The 19061-nt window shown below is 47.1% G+C and overlaps 1 protein-coding gene across 1 annotated transcript; it reads right to left on the reverse strand.

Moving 5' to 3' along the window:
- Window positions 1-93: 93 nt before the first annotated feature.
- Window positions 94-19056, reverse strand: LOC134795726 (condensin complex subunit 2). Its single transcript, XM_063767676.1, has 12 exons — window positions 18808-19056; window positions 18539-18697; window positions 17322-17522; window positions 16350-16512; window positions 14823-14931; window positions 14218-14391; window positions 13758-13885; window positions 12584-12796; window positions 8744-8969; window positions 5978-6149; window positions 5317-5427; window positions 94-512 (listed from the first exon to the last, which is right to left on the reverse strand). The coding sequence occupies exons 1-12, from the start codon at window positions 18943-18945 to the stop codon at window positions 210-212; spliced, it is 2097 nt and encodes a 698-aa protein (XP_063623746.1). The 5' UTR covers window positions 18946-19056; the 3' UTR covers window positions 94-209.
- Window positions 19057-19061: the final 5 nt, after the last annotated feature.

The following is a 19061-nucleotide window of genomic DNA, read 5'->3' on the forward strand; positions in this document are numbered from 1 at the left end:
TACAAAATACCGTAAAAAAATACGAAATACGTTAAATCAATTACAAAATATTTATACAATGTTCCATTATAATGAATGTATTGAATTGTTTAAAAAAAACAAAAAATAGGGTATTTGCATTACCTAGAAAACTTAGTAAGACCTTAAAAAATATTAAAAATGCAAGTCTATGTACAAATGAATGACACATTAGGCATACACAATATACTTCAATTTTTGATCAGACCTACAATATCGAAGTCTTTCAAGTCCTCCCGTTTCTTCAATATCAAACCCTTTTCATTGGCCAAATGTAGCACGGATAATAAGGCCAGCGGCACACTGAGTGACTCTCGCATGTTGGTGGACAGTTTGTTCGGTAGATTCTTGTAGATGGTAGCAAATGTGGTTTCTGTGACGTCTTCTTGGTCCCCTGGTGAGTTCTCTGTCAACATCTTCCATGTACAGTTCTTTAGTTGCTTCATGTCTACTTTTTTGGCTCTCATTGCGTAGGGTATGAAGATTTTAGCGACCTGCAAAAAAAGACTTGTAAGTATACTTGGTAATGTAATGTACTGAAGTAAAAAAAGATGGTAAACACATGTATAAATAAAATAAATATTAGGGGACATCTTACACAGATCAAACCTAGCCCCAAACTAAGCAAAGCTTGTACTATGGGTACTAGGCGACGATATACATACTTGTATAGATAAATACATACTTATATACATAGAAAACAACCATGACTCAGGAACAAATATTAGTGTTCATCACACAAATAAATGCCCTTACTGGGATTCGAACCCAGGACCATCGGCTTAGCAGAGAGGGTCACTATCCACTAGACCAGACCGGTCGTCTATGTATGCTCGTAATGACGTCGAATGTAGTATGAGGTTGCCAGGACCCGGTGTGATTATGCCAACTCAAACTAGTCTTATCCTTGAGTTATCCTCCTAAGTCCCGAACTCCTCTTAAAACTCTTTCTACCCTGTTCTTCCTACAATAGGGTACTTACTTACTAGTCAAATCAGTTTCTTTTTTCGAACTGTCAAAACGATTTTGCTACTATGGAATTTATATGAAACACTAGCGTGTGACGTCACAATCAAATTACCTACTCTTTATAATTTCATACGGGTTTTAAAATAGAAATTGAGTCTAAAAATAACTGCTGTCTACGTTTATCTATCTATCTCTTCGAGCAACACGGAAGGGAGGCGGCATTCGCACTATTTCCCCTCTGCCTAGGTACAAGATCAACTGATCTAGCGCGGGTAATAAAACTAGTTGCGCTCGGATTTTTCACTAGAGTGAGTCCAGACGCGCGCGTGAACACAGCAGCAGAAAAAATGCCTAATTTCTCGGTTTTTTGTCGTAAAAAGAGGCCGGGGACATCAAATTTACCAAAAGAAGGTGTTACATTTCACATGTAATATTTTTTTACATATACGTCTAATTACATTTAAACACAATTATTATATTTTAAAAATAATAATAATGTTATCCGCCATGTGTATCCCTTGCTTTTAGAGTAAACTGTCTTAAAGGGCCTCTGCGCTGTTGGCTTCGGCCCCACGCACGCCTCCCAAAGGTCCGGGACCCCATGGTCCCGAGATATGGAAAGGACAAAAAATAATAATAATAATAATTTGCCCGCAGGGCAGCTTGTGGCGAGCTGTTGGGGAGTAACGACCCCACGGACCCGAGTGCACCCGAGAGTCGGTCAGGGTCTCCGTCTCCGGCGTGTCTTCGTCGGTCGGAGTGGACCCGCAGGACTCAGCTCTGGCTTGCCTTCATTGGCCGTCCAGAGAGGAGTCGCTAGAGCTATATGCTCCAGGGGTGGAAGTGTTAAAGGGCATAACGCCGCGAGTAACTTCGGAGAAAGCGCAGCACCACCTCTCGACACCCCTGAGCCGCTCACGCCGGTGTTGCGCCTGGCCGTCTTTACGATGGCGCATCAGGTGCCCATCTAACGAGTGGCGAGTCATCGCCTGCCTCGATAACTTGTGCAAGCAATGTTATGGCAGGTGTCCGGACTTCTTTGCAATAGCCCAGTCTTTTCCATCCAAACTTAAACCATAGACCAGTACTCTGTCCATATTCTTTACAATAGTTTCCAATGCCTGCTGAAACCGGTTCACGGGTATCTATTGATGTACCCGTGAATGGGTTCCAGCAGGCGTTCTACATGACATCAAATCTCTCCAAACGGCCTCTACGTGTTGGATCCATATCCCCACGCACGCCTTATAAATGACCGGGCTCGAAAGACCCGAGAGTTTTAAAACGGAGATAATAATAATTTCAGCCTATATACGTCCCACTGCTGGGCACAGGCCTCCTCTCATGCGCGAGAGGGCTTGGGCTATAGTCCCCACGCTGGCCGAATGCGGATTGGGGACTTCACATACACCTTTGAATTTCTTCGCAGATGTATGCAGGTTTCCTCACGATGTTTTCCTTCACCGAAAAGCTAGTGGTAAATATCAAATGATATTTCGTACATAAGTTCCGAAAAACTCATTGGTACGAGCCAGGATTTGAACCCGCGACCTCCGGATTGAAAGTCGGGCGTCATATCCACTCATGGCTGAGTGGAGCGCTCTTATATTTTAGTCTCATGTAATTGTTGGATTTATTGATTTTGCTCGCCCAGTACAAATTGCGGATCGGTCGAGCGACAAATCCGACTTCTCATCTCTCAGAAAATGTGTTAGTGTACAGTCAGCAGCAGATATACCTGAGCGGGCAAGGTGTCCAAGAAAACATATACACTTCAATCGTCACAAAAATAAGGACATCTAAGTTGTCATTTTCACGTAGGCTTTCAGTTCGTCACATATATCATATATCTGAGTTTTTCTTTAACACATACACCCTTATTTAATCACAATGACAATAACGGTTAGAAAGTCAGTGGTAACTAAGCACTCAAATTCAAGCTGTTGTCATTAATACGTACACGCACTGCCAATCACGTACCTCAGCAGCCAGGGTGCCACCAGTTGCTAAGCAGTTGTTATTTCAATGATAACTAAGCATCAACATTTTATCTGTTTAACTTAAAAAAAAATACTGTAGCAGTTACGAATTGAAACACCTCCTTTCTTAAAGAAGTATTTTATCGTCAAGTGTCAAACTTAGACAATAAATAAGTAGGTTCTACGAGAATGATCCGTTTTTTATTTTAACTGTCATAGGCGGCCGTTCTTCCAAACCGTAGAGCATATCGACGCTTATCATGAATAGTGGCACAACTCAAAATGAAATGCTATTGCATTTAATATTCTATCTTTTACTGGTAAGATTTAAAATCGAACGGCATTTCATTTTGTTTTATGCCACTATTCATGATAAGCAACGATATATCGTTGCTTATCATGAACAGTGGTACAACTAAAAATGAAATGCTATTGCATTTAATATTCTATCTTTTACTGGTAAGATTTAAAGTCGATTGGCATTTCATTTTGTTTTGTGTCACTATTCATGATAAGCGTCGATATATGTTAATATATTTATTTAGCCCGCTTATTGTACTAAAATATACTATATAGTACTAAAATACAATGCTCCAAATCGATCAAAGAACGAAGGAGAAAATAATTGAATTGAAACGTAACACGTTCACTGTCCCAACCTGACATGTAAACCTTATGGCTTTGTAATAGATGCTAGCCGTGGCCCCACGTGAGGAGCACGGGCATTAACGGTGTTAAACATATCCAACTATGACTCCTCTCTTTATTTTGTTGGTTGGACTCATGATCCGCAAGAACGGTGCCTCCTCTTCTATAGATGTATGCGATAAAAACATCACTGCCATGCATAATACGTAATATGCTAACTGTTGACCATAGGAATGACGAATTTTATTTTTACAACTTAGCAGAGAGGATAGAGTATACGGAGTTATATATATCTTTGAACTTATTGTTAGTATAACCTAGCAGTAAACATCAAAAGGCATTCCGCACAGGAGTAATCTAAGGAACGCCCACTGCGGGTTCAAACCTACAAGTCTACAACGTCCTGTTAGAAAGTCGTACTTACATACGCTACATGTGATGTGATATATCTTCAAAAATTATATAAACTAATGCGAAATTAACATAAAACCAGAAGACACAAATTAATAATAGAAATGAAACCCAAAAAATAAACAAAAAGCTGCAATCTCTAGGTGCGTGCGACTGAGATTTGAACCCGCGATCTCTGCTTTGAAAAGCAAACGCCTGTTACTGAGACCACAACGTGCCTTGAGAATTGGCTCTAAATTCGGCTTCAGTTTGCTTTCGCTATGTGTCATTCGTTTTGACGATTCTGCTAAAAGAATTAGTTTGCAGTAAGTTGACCGAGAGGCCCCTGTCAAATGGTTGAAGAGCAAAACGTGAGATAGATGTATGTGATGACAAGACTGTACTGCTTTCGATGATTGTCAAAACGCTTTACCTGAAATTAGCATGGCTATTTTTCATTCAATATTCGACCATACTTGTATGCTTTAAAAGTCTATTTTTCCATATTGTTCAGATATATTTGACACGTTGACCGCTTAGATGCCAGTGGTTTTTTGACAGCTAAGGTATCAATGACTTGTTGTAAGTGTAGAAATTAATGAATAGCGACTGTTAAGATATTTGTGACACGTCATGTGCTGAGCATGACAGTCAACAACTTTTTGACAGTTTAAACGTTTACCTCTCTTTGAGCACCTGGAGTGTATAGCGACTTCTGCTGCTGAAGAGATCGAGGTTTGCAAGATTTGTCTTTGACGTGTGTAATTTTCTATGTATTTGTGTCGTCATTACAGATTGGATTTTGTATGTAAGTGTGTGAGAAGTGCGACTGTGTGCACCTTTCCCCCCGCAAAAAATGGCAGAAAGATTTGTACGGTAATATATCGCTTGGGCCCCTCCCTTCCGATGTGTCGGAAGCCGGTGTTGCTCGAAGATCTATCTATTAATCTTCTGGTGCTAGGTGCTTTATTTAATGAATGTTGTAAAATAATTTAATTTAAATACAGACAAATACCCTATCGTTGGTGGTAACCACAGATATTACCAAGAGTGTTATGCACAGACAAGACATCCTCCAGACTGAGCATAGTAGCGCTACCCCCTCTGCCACAAATACGGTAGTTTTACTCCATTTTCGAGTCGAAAGTGTCTTTGTGTGACGTCCGTGTCTTTGAACGGACCAATCACGGCACGGGACCTCGCTCACCTCGCCCCCCGCACCCCCGTATTTTTGGCAGCATCGGTTTCATGAAATAATTGCTCTAAACTCCGTCTAGAGGATTCCTAGTCTATGGTGTTATGTTATGAATACCTTGGTGGGCGGTTCGAGCATGTCTCCTATTTCCTCGGGCTCCGTCGCTTTGGCCTGCTCGTGCAGCTCGCCGGCCGCCGTGCCGTCCTCGTTGCCCCACTCGTCGCCATCCTGCGGAAACAAATGTGCAATCGGTCCAGTAAGTAACAAATTCAAAATGGCGACCGTGTTTCTACAAATGGGAGAAAAGTTTTTTTTTATCGCGTAACGGTTTATTCTATGTGAATTCTCCTAAACCTAAAGGCCTACCTGCGCTAACTGGCGAAACGCAGCGCAGATCATCGTAGATTTCTTACGAGCAGTGTACACCGACAAGGGAAAATTCATCGCGATACCGTGGCCCTGTTACCCCAGCGCATTCGGGAGACTCCGGCGCATACCAGGGGATACCGTGGCATGCCGACGCCTAACGCCGCGGTATCCTCTAACATGCTCTTAGATGCCGCGGAGAGAAAATCCGCCGTGATGCTCCGAGGTTGGTCTCAGAGCATTCAAATTAATGTAATTGAAATAGGACAAGATCTAAAGTAAAATAAATAAATAACATATGGCTACAAAAAAATCTACATTGATAAATTTAATGTGCTCTGTGCTGCGCTCCGCCGGTTTGCGCAGGCCTTAATACTAGGTAAAAAATTATCGAATGACTTCTGCTACTGACCTGCGCGTTGGCACAGTACGAAGCGTCGTTCTCGTTATTGTAATCGTAGGGCCTCTCGTCCACGGGCTCGGGCTCCGGCGCGGGCGCTCGGGTGCGCTCCAGCTCGCGCTTGCGGAGCAGCAGGACGCTGCTGCGTAGGAAGAGCTTGCGGAAGTGGGACTCATCTAGGCCTCTGTGGAAAAAGGATTCTTGTTAATACAGGGTGAAATTTTATTCACCAGCCATAATTTGTGTAGTTAATTTATATGATGATGAGTGAATTTATATGTCATAATGAACAACTTTTATTATGGGACCGATGCCATATATTATGCCGTAATAGCGAAGAAAAATTTGGCTGTCCTAAGAAATCAGCGGCATCACGTCAACCTGAATGTATGAAACAGCCAAATTCCTTTTAGCGATTTTGGTATTAGTCCCATAATTGAAGCACAATCTTCAATTATTGCTCCGAGTAGTCGACAGCCGAGTGAGACAAGCTTGCACAAATAATTGAGTGACAAAGACAAGTGCATCTCGTACAGTCAGCAGCAATAGTTGCTAAGCGGGCGAGGTGTTCAAAATGATCTTGACGCGACTATATTGTTAAGAGAATAAGAGCGCGTCAAGGTAATTTTGAACACCTCGCCCGCTGAGCAACTTCTGCTGTTGACTGTATGTATGTCCTATAGCTAGTGATGTGCCGTTCCCGGGAAATTTCCCATATGAAGGGAAAGTAGGGGAATTTTGAAATTGCGCATAGATATACTATTTTATTATCAGAAATTCAGTCAACACTTAGCATCTTAAACTTTTTTCAAAAACATTATAAACTGTATCTCATCCGCCTAAGTAAATTCCCTATACTCCCGGGAAATTTCCCATTCTTCCCGGGAAATTTCCCAATCTTCCTGGGAATTTTCCCATAGTTGCTGGGAATGATTCCCCGGCCAAAATATTTATTTTTTTACAATAATACGCCATTATTCAACAAAATCTATACAAATAATCACAGTTTAATCAGGGTGAAAATAAGTTAGGTACTACTTAATAAGAATAGTGGAGTTCCGTAAGCCTTTTACCAAGAAACTCTTCTACGAGTACGAGTGTTAACCTTTTGGCCGCCGGACCTAGTCCGCAAAGACGCTCACTCACACGCCAGAGCAAATTTTAAGTAAACAACTAATTAAAAGTTTAGGGATTGCAAATAGTGATATCGATATTTACAATTTATGGTAAAAATCTTCTCAGTTTGGCTTTGTTCTTAACCAACTTAAATTTATTTTGAAAATGCCAAAAATTAACATATTTTTTACACACGACAATGGGGCTATTCATAAATTACGTCATTTCAAATTAGGGGGGGGGCTGGACATCGGATGATGGTAGCATGACGTAGGAGGAAACGGGATCATTCGAAGCATGATTTTTGGATTTTAGGGGGGGGGGGGGTCAAAAATCGTCAAAAATCGATGACGTAATTTATGGACAGCCCTAATGTTAAAAATAAAGGTATTTGTCATTAAAAACAACCACTAAACAATATCGATTCCTGATGTAATATCACCGCACTAGGCTGTACGAGAAGTCTTTTATACAAGACAACGGCGCGCATGGACTGCCCGCAGTGCAGACCGACAAGGACTGTTTCCGCGCGGATTAAGTAATAATAGTCTCTAGATCAACGGCGTAAGCGTATTACATCCTGACAATTTTTCGCCATTTTTAAATATATAACATTCTCATAGTTAGGCGACACTGACTAAGTCCTAGCGTCCGCCTGTACCATTCTTGTGCGAAGCGGTCACTGCAGGGTATCACTCCCCACTACACTATCATCTCAAAATGAATCTTTTGTTCTGCAAATAAACCACAAGGACAGATTTACTTGTCTGACTCTACTATCAACAGCTTAAGAAGCTCCCTGAACTTCAGCTATAGTTATGCCTGTCTCTCTCTCGTTTTACGTATTCTAGTTACTAGTTACCACCAATTGGAATTTAACAAGTGTTCAAACACTTAAATAAAACCAGATTTGCGATTTGATATTTATTTTGAATATTCTCATATCGAGTTAACATTCCCATCCCTAGCTGTCTTGTATACCAGACAACGGCGACGAGGAACATGAAAAACGTTAAAATCTGGAGCAATTATTTTGATAGCCTTATTTAACTTATTATAAAAGAATGGATTTATATAGCTGCTTTAAATGCATTTTTTTTAACAAAGACCTAAAACATAACATGAGTGTAAAAAAAAATACAATTGATATTTTTTCCACATTTACCGAGCGGTTGAAATTGTGTCTTGTATACAAGACAGCGGCGCCAGTGTATCGTTCTATAGTTGTCTTGTATACATGCCAACGGCGGTCAAAGGGTTACGGACGTGTTCTTGTGAATGTTTTTGCATTACATTATCAAAATATCCAATAAATAAAACTCTAGCGATATTTTTTTGGAGATTAAAAAACAATTGTATTCAATCGGGAACACCGGGAAATTTCCAAGGAATTTCCCATATGGGAATATTCCTTGTTCCCGGGAAATTCCCACAGCACATCACTACCTGTAGCGAGTGTTTTTCTGCTGTTCATTATTTTAGCCGGCTGCGCAGGCTAGTACTCCCCCGTAGTCTTGGCACGGCAGTCGAAGGCCAGACCGGCGTCGGGAGAGTCGAGTAGGTACGTTTCACTACTAGGGTGGTCAAAACTGATATTCACGGGCTGTGTCACTTTAAAAACTAAAAGAGCTATAATTATTAGATTAGTTAAACTTCACTGACCTGTCAATAGGCATTTTGAAGTTGGCCTCGTTCCACGTGTGCCCCGTAGCGAGTGTTTTTCTACTGATCATGATTTTAGCCGGCTGCGCAGGCTCGTACTCGCCCGTGGGCTCGGCGCGGCAGTCGAAGGCCAGGCCGGCGCCGGGGAAGTCGAGCTGACGTTTCGTACGCGTCGGCTTTTTGGTCTCGAGCGTCCGGCCGGCGGTGGTTTGAGTGCGTTCGGAGACTAAAAAAAGATTTAGGATTAACTTTATTCGTATGCTACTAAGAAATTGTTGGTTTTTCAAGACATGAACTTAATTTCGACGTGCTTACGTTGCGTGTAGGGATTCATTGATCAATGCTAAAACATACCAAAGGTTAAGGAAAAGATGGTTAGTATCTTTCGTTTATACTGACATGTAGGTCGTCCTTGACTGAGAATTAGTGTAGTGTCTCACCTCTGTTGTTCTTGAGCCGCCAGTGTCTGGGGCCGGCCCAGGCGCCGACGACGGCGCCGCAGTAGGAGTACTCCAGCCTGGAGTCGGGCGCCGCGCCGGGCCGCATGTCGGTGAGGGGGGGAGGGTAGTGTCTCACCTCTGTTGTTCTTGAGCCGCCAGTGTCTGGGGCCGGCCCAGGCGCCGACGACGGCGCCGCAGTAGGAGTACTCCAGCCTGGAGTCGGGCGACGCGCCGGGCCGCATGTCGGTGAGGGGGGGAGGGTAGTGTCTCACCTCTGTTGTTCTTGAGCCGCCAGTGTCTGGGGCCGGCCCAGGCGCCGACGACGGCGCCGCAGTAGGAGTACTCCAGCCTGGAGTCGGGCGCCGCGCCGGGCCGCATGTCGGTGAGGGGGGGAGGGTAGTGTCTCACCTCTGTTGTTCTTGAGCCGCCAGTGTCTGGGGCCGGCCCAGGCGCCGACGACGGCGCCGCAGTAGGAGTACTCCAGCCTGGAGTCGGGCGCCGCGCCGGGCCGCATGTCGGTGAGGGGGGGAGGGTAGTGTCTCACCTCTGTTGTTCTTGAGCCGCCAGTGTCTGGGGCCGGCCCAGGCGCCGACGACGGCGCCGCAGTAGGAGTACTCCAGCCTGGAGTCGGGCGCCGCGCCGGGCCGCATGTCGGTGAGGGGGGGAGGGTAGTGTCTCACCTCTGTTGTTCTTGAGCCGCCAGTGTCTGGGGCCGGCCCAGGCGCCGACGACGGCGCCGCAGTAGGAGTACTCCAGCCTGGAGTCGGGCGCCGCGCCGGGCCGCATGTCGGTGAGGGGGGGAGGGTAGTGTCTCACCTCTGTTGTTCTTGAGCCGCCAGTGTCTGGGGCCGGCCCAGGCGCCGACGACGGCGCCGCAGTAGGAGTACTCCAGCCTGGAGTCGGGCGCCGCGCCGGGCCGCATGTCGGTGAGGGGGGGAGGGTAGTGTCTCACCTCTGTTGTTCTTGAGCCGCCAGTGTCTGGAGCCGGCCCAGGCGCCGACGACGGCGCCGCAGTAGGAGTACTCCAGCCTGGAGTCGGGCGCCGCGCCGGGCCGCATGTCGGTGAGGGGGGGAGGGTAGTGTCTCACCTCTGTTGTTCTTGAGCCGCCAGTGTCTGGGGCCGGCCCAGGCGCCGACGACGGCGCCGCAGTAGGAGTACTCCAGCCTGGAGTCGGGCGCCGCGCCGGGCCGCATGTCGGTGAGGGGGGGAGGGTAGTGTCTCACCTCTGTTGTTCTTGAGCCGCCAGTGTCTGGGGCCGGCCCAGGCGCCGACGACGGCGCCGCAGTAGGAGTACTCCAGCCTGGAGTCGGGCGCCGCGCCGGGCCGCATGTCGGTGAGGGGGGGAGGGTAGTGTCTCACCTCTGTTGTTCTTGAGCCGCCAGTGTCTGGGGCCGGCCCAGGCGCCGACGACGGCGCCGCAGTAGGAGTACTCCAGCCTGGAGTCGGGCGCCGCGCCGGGCCGCATGTCGGTGAGGGGGGGAGGGTAGTGTCTCACCTCTGTTGTTCTTGAGCCGCCAGTGTCTGGGGCCGGCCCAGGCGCCGACGACGGCGCCGCAGTAGGAGTACTCCAGCCTGGAGTCGGGCGCCGCGCCGGGCCGCATGTCGGTGAGGGGGGGAGGGTAGTGTCTCACCTCTGTTGTTCTTGAGCCGCCAGTGTCTGGGGCCGGCCCAGGCGCCGACGACGGCGCCGCAGTAGGAGTACTCCAGCCTGGAGTCGGGCGCCGCGCCGGGCCGCATGTCGGTGAGGGGGGGAGGGTAGTGTCTCACCTCTGTTGTTCTTGAGCCGCCAGTGTCTGGGGCCGGCCCAGGCGCCGACGACGGCGCCGCAGTAGGAGTACTCCAGCCTGGAGTCGGGCGCCGCGCCGGGCCGCATGTCGGTGAGGGGGGGAGGGTAGTGTCTCACCTCTGTTGTTCTTGAGCCGCCAGTGTCTGGGGCCGGCCCAGGCGCCGACGACGGCGCCGCAGTAGGAGTACTCCAGCCTGGAGTCGGGCGCCGCGCCGGGCCGCATGTCGGTGAGGGGGGGAGGGTAGTGTCTCACCTCTGTTGTTCTTGAGCCGCCAGTGTCTGGGGCCGGCCCAGGCGCCGACGACGGCGCCGCAGTAGGAGTACTCCAGCCTGGAGTCGGGCGCCGCGCCGGGCCGCATGTCGGTGAGGGGGGGAGGGTAGTGTCTCACCTCTGTTGTTCTTGAGCCGCCAGTGTCTGGGGCCGGCCCAGGCGCCGACGACGGCGCCGCAGTAGGAGTACTCCAGCCTGGAGTCGGGCGCCGCGCCGGGCCGCATGTCGGTGAGGGGGGGAGGGTAGTGTCTCACCTCTGTTGTTCTTGAGCCGCCAGTGTCTGGGGCCGGCCCAGGCGCCGACGACGGCGCCGCAGTAGGAGTACTCCAGCCTGGAGTCGGGCGCCGCGCCGGGCCGCATGTCGGTGAGGGGGGGAGGGTAGTGTCTCACCTCTGTTGTTCTTGAGCCGCCAGTGTCTGGGGCCGGCCCAGGCGCCGACGACGGCGCCGCAGTAGGAGTACTCCAGCCTGGAGTCGGGCGCCGCGCCGGGCCGCATGTCGGTGAGGGGGGGAGGGTAGTGTCTCACCTCTGTTGTTCTTGAGCCGCCAGTGTTTGGGGCCGGCCCAGGCGCCGACGACGGCGCCGCAGTAGGAGTACTCCAGCCTGGAGTCGGGCGCCGCGCCGGGCCGCATGTCGGTGAGGGGGGGAGGGTAGTGTCTCACCTCTGTTGTTCTTGAGCCGCCAGTGTCTGGGGCCGGCCCAGGCGCCGACGACGGCGCCGCAGTAGGAGTACTCCAGCCTGGAGTCGGGCGCCGCGCCGGGCCGCATGTCGGTGAGGGGGGGAGGGTAGTGTCTCACCTCTGTTGTTCTTGAGCCGCCAGTGTCTGGGGCCGGCCCAGGCGCCGACGACGGCGCCGCAGTAGGAGTACTCCAGCCTGGAGTCGGGCGCCGCGCCGGGCCGCATGTCGGTGAGGGGGGGAGGGTAGTGTCTCACCTCTGTTGTTCTTGAGCCGCCAGTGTCTGGGGCCGGCCCAGGCGCCGACGACGGCGCCGCAGTAGGAGTACTCCAGCCTGGAGTCGGGCGCCGCGCCGGGCCGCATGTCGGTGAGGGGGGGAGGGTAGTGTCTCACCTCTGTTGTTCTTGAGCCGCCAGTGTCTGGGGCCGGCCCAGGCGCCGACGACGGCGCCGCAGTAGGAGTACTCCAGCCTGGAGTCGGGCGCCGCGCCGGGCCGCATGTCGGTGAGGGGGGGAGGGTAGTGTCTCACCTCTGTTGTTCTTGAGCCGCCAGTGTCTGGGGCCGGCCCAGGCGCCGACGACGGCGCCGCAGTAGGAGTACTCCAGCCTGGAGTCGGGCGCCGCGCCGGGCCGCATGTCGGTGAGGGGGGGAGGGTAGTGTCTCACCTCTGTTGTTCTTGAGCCGCCAGTGTCTGGGGCCGGCCCAGGCGCCGACGACGGCGCCGCAGTAGGAGTACTCCAGCCTGGAGTCGGGCGCCGCGCCGGGCCGCATGTCGGTGAGGCGCGGGGGAGGGGCGGCGCCGGCACGCGCGTTGCAGGCCGCTGCCATCACCACGTCGTGCTCCGAGTCGGAGTCGATGCCGCCGAGAGGCTCATCGTCTACAACATGTGTTACAATGACACAGGGCGGGGCGGCAGGATGATTTAAATAATGATGGTTTTCCTTTTTTAGGGTTCCAAAGGGTAAAACGGGACCCTATTACTAAGACTCCGCTGTCCGTTCGTCCGTTCGTCTGTCACCAGGCTGTATCTCACGAACCGTGATAGCTAGACAGTTGAAATTTTCACAGATGATGTATTTCTATTGTCGCTATAACAACAAAAACAAAAAAAGAATAAAATAAAGATTTAAGTGGGGCTCCCATACAACAAACGTGATTTTTGACCGAAGTTAAGCAACGTCGGGCGGGGTCAGTACTTGGATGGGTGACCGTTTTATTTTTACCGTTTTTTGCATTATGGTACGGAACCCTTCGTGCTCGAGTCCAGCTCACACTTGCCCGGTTTTTTTTTTATTTTTTGGAGCACCCCATTTTTTTACAAATGGCTACTACTATTTAGACAATTATAACTGTCCAAGGCCGCAAACTGAACGCAAACGGCTAATCAATGTCACTGAAACATGGCGCTCGACCATATATATAAATGGCCTTGATTGACCGCTCGCCGCGCCGCGTGACGCTTGCATCTAGTCCGCAGCCTAACTGCAGCCCTAACCACAGAATAAATAATAAGTAGTACTAGGTTCAGAAGGTTCACTCTAACAAAACATGTATATTACGAAAGATATAAGCGCAAGCGCGAGCAGGCGTCCGTTCTGTAGCAGTACGCGGCAACTACTACTACTAGACACCAAAATTGGTGTGGGCCGCATGTACTTGTAGCGAAGCGACGAAAGCGCGGAGTGAGCCACGACTGCCCTAATTCCCTAATAGAGAGTGCTACGTGTGGATGAATATAAATAAAATGTAATTTTTGATGTCTGTTTCTTACAAAACAAGCATCTTTAGTTTTAATACACCAAAATAAAGTGAACTTAATAAATCCTAGGACAACTTACCGAACAGGTCATTGTGGGCCTCCTCCTGGGGTACTGGCTCGACTTCAGCATTCACATCGAAGGCGAGCGCCTGTTGCGACAGGTTTAGGCGGTTGTTGTCTTCCACCCAGTTGTTAACGCGCACATCCCTGAGTGAATAATACCATAGTAGATTAGAAGTTTTGCAGAACTCATGATTCTAAAGTGTTACTTGCTAGGCCTATTTGAATAAGTACGCAGTCGAATGCTGATAGTGATCCTGTGGCGCTCCTCTACAAGGCGGAGTCGGCATTCGTTGGTGGTTTTAAACGGTAGTCCTATTACTGGTTGGTCCGTTATCGCTCCTGGTTCCCCCGGACCAGGTGGCATGCGTAAACGCATTTCCCCAACGTTAAAAAAAAGGCCTACTTGAATAAAGAATGTTTTGACTTTGAAGAGCTGTTAATATGTATGATAACGCCATATATGGTTATAAACTCACGTGTCCTCAGTCTCTGGATCCCAATTGCTAATAGAGAAGCCAGTGAAAGGCTCGCAGACGTGATCGTCATCAGTGAAGGCCGGCAGCATCTTGGCTGCAAGCGTGATCTGCTCGCCCAGGTCCAGGTCCTCGGGAATGTTCTCCTTGATTGGCTCAAGGAAGCGCTCATCAGTTCTGAAGTAACAAAGGTATGTTAAAATTATTGGTGACCGCGTAGTCTAGTAGGTGTAAAACAGGAGCACTGCAACAGTATCTCGCCTGCGAGATCAGTATACATCCATCTCAAGTCTGGGATTGAACGGTCAAATATTTTACAGATGGTGGATCCGTATCCTATGAATAGTGTTGAATTCTCTTTTTTTTTTCTTGAAGTATATGACCTGGATACTAGGCCTTTTAAACCAACTCTAGAGACAGACAAAACTAGAGACAGGTAACTGGTAAGACCTATGTTGGCGCCATCTATAAGAAGATAAAAACCTTTGACAGTTACCAATCCCTTTAAGAAGAGACGGTGGAACCGCGCGCTGTGCTTATTTGGCTACAAAAATAAATATACGAAAATAACATAAAATAAGAAGAAAAGAAAAAGTTATAAGTTTTACCTTAAAATAAGACCTAACGTCTTATCATGTATGGGTAGAGTTGCGTTGAAGGCTCTATTAGAAGATGTTATATCACCGGCCGTTGCTGCTAATCTTTCGAAAAAAGGATCTGAAATAAAAATTCATTGATAAACACAGGAAATCTCAAGAAGTATTCTTTGATGGTCTTAAAAGCTTTTAAGTTTTACTTCCCATTTCCTAAGTGGTGTTTTACTTATCATATCAGAGTTAAATCAAACCCTTAAGAGACCACTTTTTAGAGACTTACCCCCTTTATTCATAAACGCGCTACAAACCTCAATTAGCTAATAATCGTTTGTCCTTATCTGTCCTTTTCACTTATGTATTTGTTGTTGTTGTTGTCCTACGGCACCCCAGAGGTGCAAAGGGCCTTCACAAGCTCGCGCCACTCCTTCCTATCTTCAGCGACCCTTCTGGCCTCGCTCCAACTCAACCCGACCGCTCGTAGTTCATTTGTGACGGACCGCTGCCAAGAGTGTACAGGGCGCCCGAGGCCACGGCTTCCGTCCGGCGGTTTCCAACCGAAAGCGATGGTTGCGTTATTAGTTTCCCCTCTTCGAACAGTATGTCCTATCCAACTCCATTTCCGTGTCGCGATTTCTTCGCCAATGGGTGTTTGGGCGCCAATATACGCCATAGGTCTTCGTTACGAATAATTTTTGTCCAGAAAACGCGAATGATCGACCTGAGGGACTTGTTGACGAAGACTTGAAGTTTATTCGTTAGGCCCTTAGTCACTCTCCACGTTTCGCAGCCAAAAAGCAACACAGATTTTACAATTGATTCGAAGAGGGAAAGTTTAACACGTCGCGTGAGCACATTCGACTCCCAAACAGCCTTTAACTGAGCGAACGCAGCTTTCGCCTTCTTTATCCTGTTGTCGATGTCTTCATCCGCTCCACCTTTGCAGGATAAGACGCTCCCTAGGTACACAAACTTGGACACCGAGTCTAGGCTCTCGCCCCCCAGTGATAGCTGATCCGTAGTCCTTGATTTAACTCGCATGCTAACTGTCTTGCGTCTGTTGATTCGCAGGCCCATTCTATCAGCCTCTTCTTTAAGTCTTTCAAGTTTGGCTTCTAGATAGGCAAGAGTAGGCGAAATCAACACTTATGTATTTGTAAGAAAGGATTAAACATAATTTAACTAAATCAGGCCCGTAAAGTTTTATAATTAAGGGGGTAAGACCTCAATTGTCTTCCATGGTTTACAATTTTTTTATAAAAACAATAACTCTAATAAATCTAATAATACGATTTAACTCGCGTATTTTTAGTCACTCACTCTAGTTTTCAGTCACTAGTTTTCATATTCCAGGCCACAACACGCGAGTACGCGGTGCGTGGGTATCGTGAACGCTACTCATGCACTGTTAGTATTTGAAAATGTAGACCTAGAGGCTCTCTATAAATACGTGAGTTAAGCCGTATTAGCTTAGTGTTTGTATATAAGATCCACGAGTTTAAATTCAATTAAAACAATAACTAGTCTTTGAACCAAACAAACCTATGCAGTCATTAGCTTCAAAGTCTCCGTTAAACACCTCCGGGTTAGGCGCAATGGCTCCCTTGGCCCGCTTCTTCTTCTTTCTAGTGGGTGCTGCATTGTCACCGTCCACCGCACCCTCGTCTTGCGTGCAGCCGTCATCGTCTTTCTTGCCACGTTTGGACTGTCAAAAGATAGGTTTTTATTAAGTTCTTTTAAGGAAATCAGTCTTTAAATGTGTTGACAAACAGCCAATAAGATGTCAGGCTATGTGTATGGCTTCTTATGTCCTTTCCATAAGTAAAAAAGTAAGAATAGTGCAAAGTATAAAAAAGCCCTTTATTCATTGTAAAATGTTTACATAAAAACTTGAAAATAAAGTTATAACTTATAATACGTGTTTTAATAATGAATCCCTAGTGGGTATAGGCCTATAGTGCAAAGTATATGTAATAAGTTTTTGGCAAAAATTTCATTTTTGGTACAAGCTTTTATCGCCAACTGTACTTTTTTTTCCAAAGGCAACTAATACTCATCGAGACAATTCTAAGAACCCCAAACACAATTAGGTTTCGTTGTTTTATCACAGAGTTCCTATGGCCACCTCCGGTTTCCATCATCAGATCAGCTCGATGACATCATAATATTGCATTGTCACCCGACTTACATATGTATGCAAAATTTCAGCTCAATCGGAAACCGGGAAGTGGATCAAATTTAACTTGCAAGATTTGATTACACACAGACAATGGTCAGGTGAAACTAAATAAAAGCTTGTAAAAAAAAGTTAATTCACTTTTAAATTGCAAAATTATCAGTTTAAGTTTGAAGCATTGTGTTTTTCTTCATCAGAAAGCTACAGAAACATACTTTGAATGGCTCATTTTTTTTATTGAGATTTTATCTTCTGCTGTTGTCTACAATCGCAAAAATATAAAATTAATATCAGCATAAAGTCTAATAACGGCAGTTTCTAATTGAAATACAGCATACCTGAGCAGCCTTGCTCAAACCTCCGGCCATCTTCAGAACATCATAATGCACCGCATCCACCCTGAATGAGTATATCCTGGCAGATGCGTCCACGACGGTCGAAGCCGTCTGTAGGTTGTCCATACGGGAATCATGCTTCCGCAGCATGGATGTCATGAAGTCAATGAGTTGCAGGTTCCATGCATTGTCCTTGTTAATTTTCTAAAAACAAAAATTTGCTAAAAAATTATGGAGGAGTTCATTATGAATCTATGCATAATTGTCATTTGCTACATTACTTGCTTACATCATCATCATCATCATCAGCCTACTCTCGTCCACTGCTGGACATAGGTCTCTCCTATTGCAAGCCATTGAGCACGGCTCTTGCCAGCCGCCTTGCGAAGGTCATCGCTCCATCAAGTCTGAGGGCGTCCTACACTACGTTTGCCAATGCACGGTCTCCACTCGAGAACTCGTCTTACCCAACGGTTATTGGTTCTACCGCTAATATGAGCTCACATTTACTTAATGAGAGAGTGAGACGCAATGCACATTGGACCAAGAAATTGGACAGGTGGAATACCACCCTCAGTCCATTCTACAATCATCTTTTGCAAAATAATGGTAACCTCTCCGCAAAGTGGATTTATGAGCTGTTTAACCCTCTGAACAACATGCCTATTATATAATACACTATAGTAAACTTTATCGGAATATACAGATAGATCAAAACACCCGAAGTTACAGGACAAAATCAAGATTTACTAATTAGTTACAGCAGCGGTCGGCAACAGTGGCCCGCGGGCTGCATGTGGGCCGCAAAACCTCTCACTTGCAAGCTACGAGCCTACTAGTTATTTTGTATGTAATAATGTCAAACAATAATCTCTGATAAAGTCACACATATTAACAAAGTGTGGCCCGCATCAACTTCCTATGTCGCCATTAAATGCTAAAAGGTTGCCGACAGCTGAGTTACAGGATTGAAACAGAACACCAAGAACTCATACAACTCTTTCCATCAAAATGTTTATCACTTGTCATTCTGCAGTAAATGTCATCTTGATTGTAATAGCTTTTTTGAGCCAATCTACTCAGAAATGTATCCAGGTTTTGGCTACAGTTTTGCAGTACCATTAAAATTATTGTTTATGATCTGAGATTGTAGTATAGTACCACATAACCATGAAAAACCTCACAATAACATACAAAAGTCTTATATCCAAACTACTAACATTTTCAGCATACAGCTTGAGACACCCCTGAAAATGCTCTTTCTGTGGTGATGAGGACATGGTATCACGCGGCCGGCGCGGGGAATGCGGTGTGGAAGTGGCGATCGCCCGCTCCGACGCCACCAGAGACGAACGCTCAGCATCATCATCGTTCCGCTCCTGAAAATAGATGATCACAGTAGGAACCATAATGGGTTTGCTCGTCTTTGCCACATTTAGCTGTCTCAGTTCGAATGCCAGTGTAGTAATCACATAAAAAGATCACAAACCTCATCCCGAGGGTTGGCTGCTCGAGTTTGAGGAATCAAACTACGCCGCTTCAATGAGCTTGTACCACTACTCCCACTAAGACTTTTCCTCAACCGCAACAAGTCTGGTGTCGATGTTATAGGGCTTTCCACCATCATGCTGCATAGATATTTCAAAATTCAGGGTTCCTTATGCACTGTACTGTTTATTTACTTCAAATAAATAAGATATTTATATAATATCCGCAAAAATTAAATCTCAACGGACACAATAG

This window comes from Cydia splendana, chromosome 12 (assembly GCF_910591565.1).
Source record: "Cydia splendana chromosome 12, ilCydSple1.2, whole genome shotgun sequence".
Taxonomy (NCBI): Eukaryota; Metazoa; Arthropoda; class Insecta; order Lepidoptera; family Tortricidae; genus Cydia; species Cydia splendana.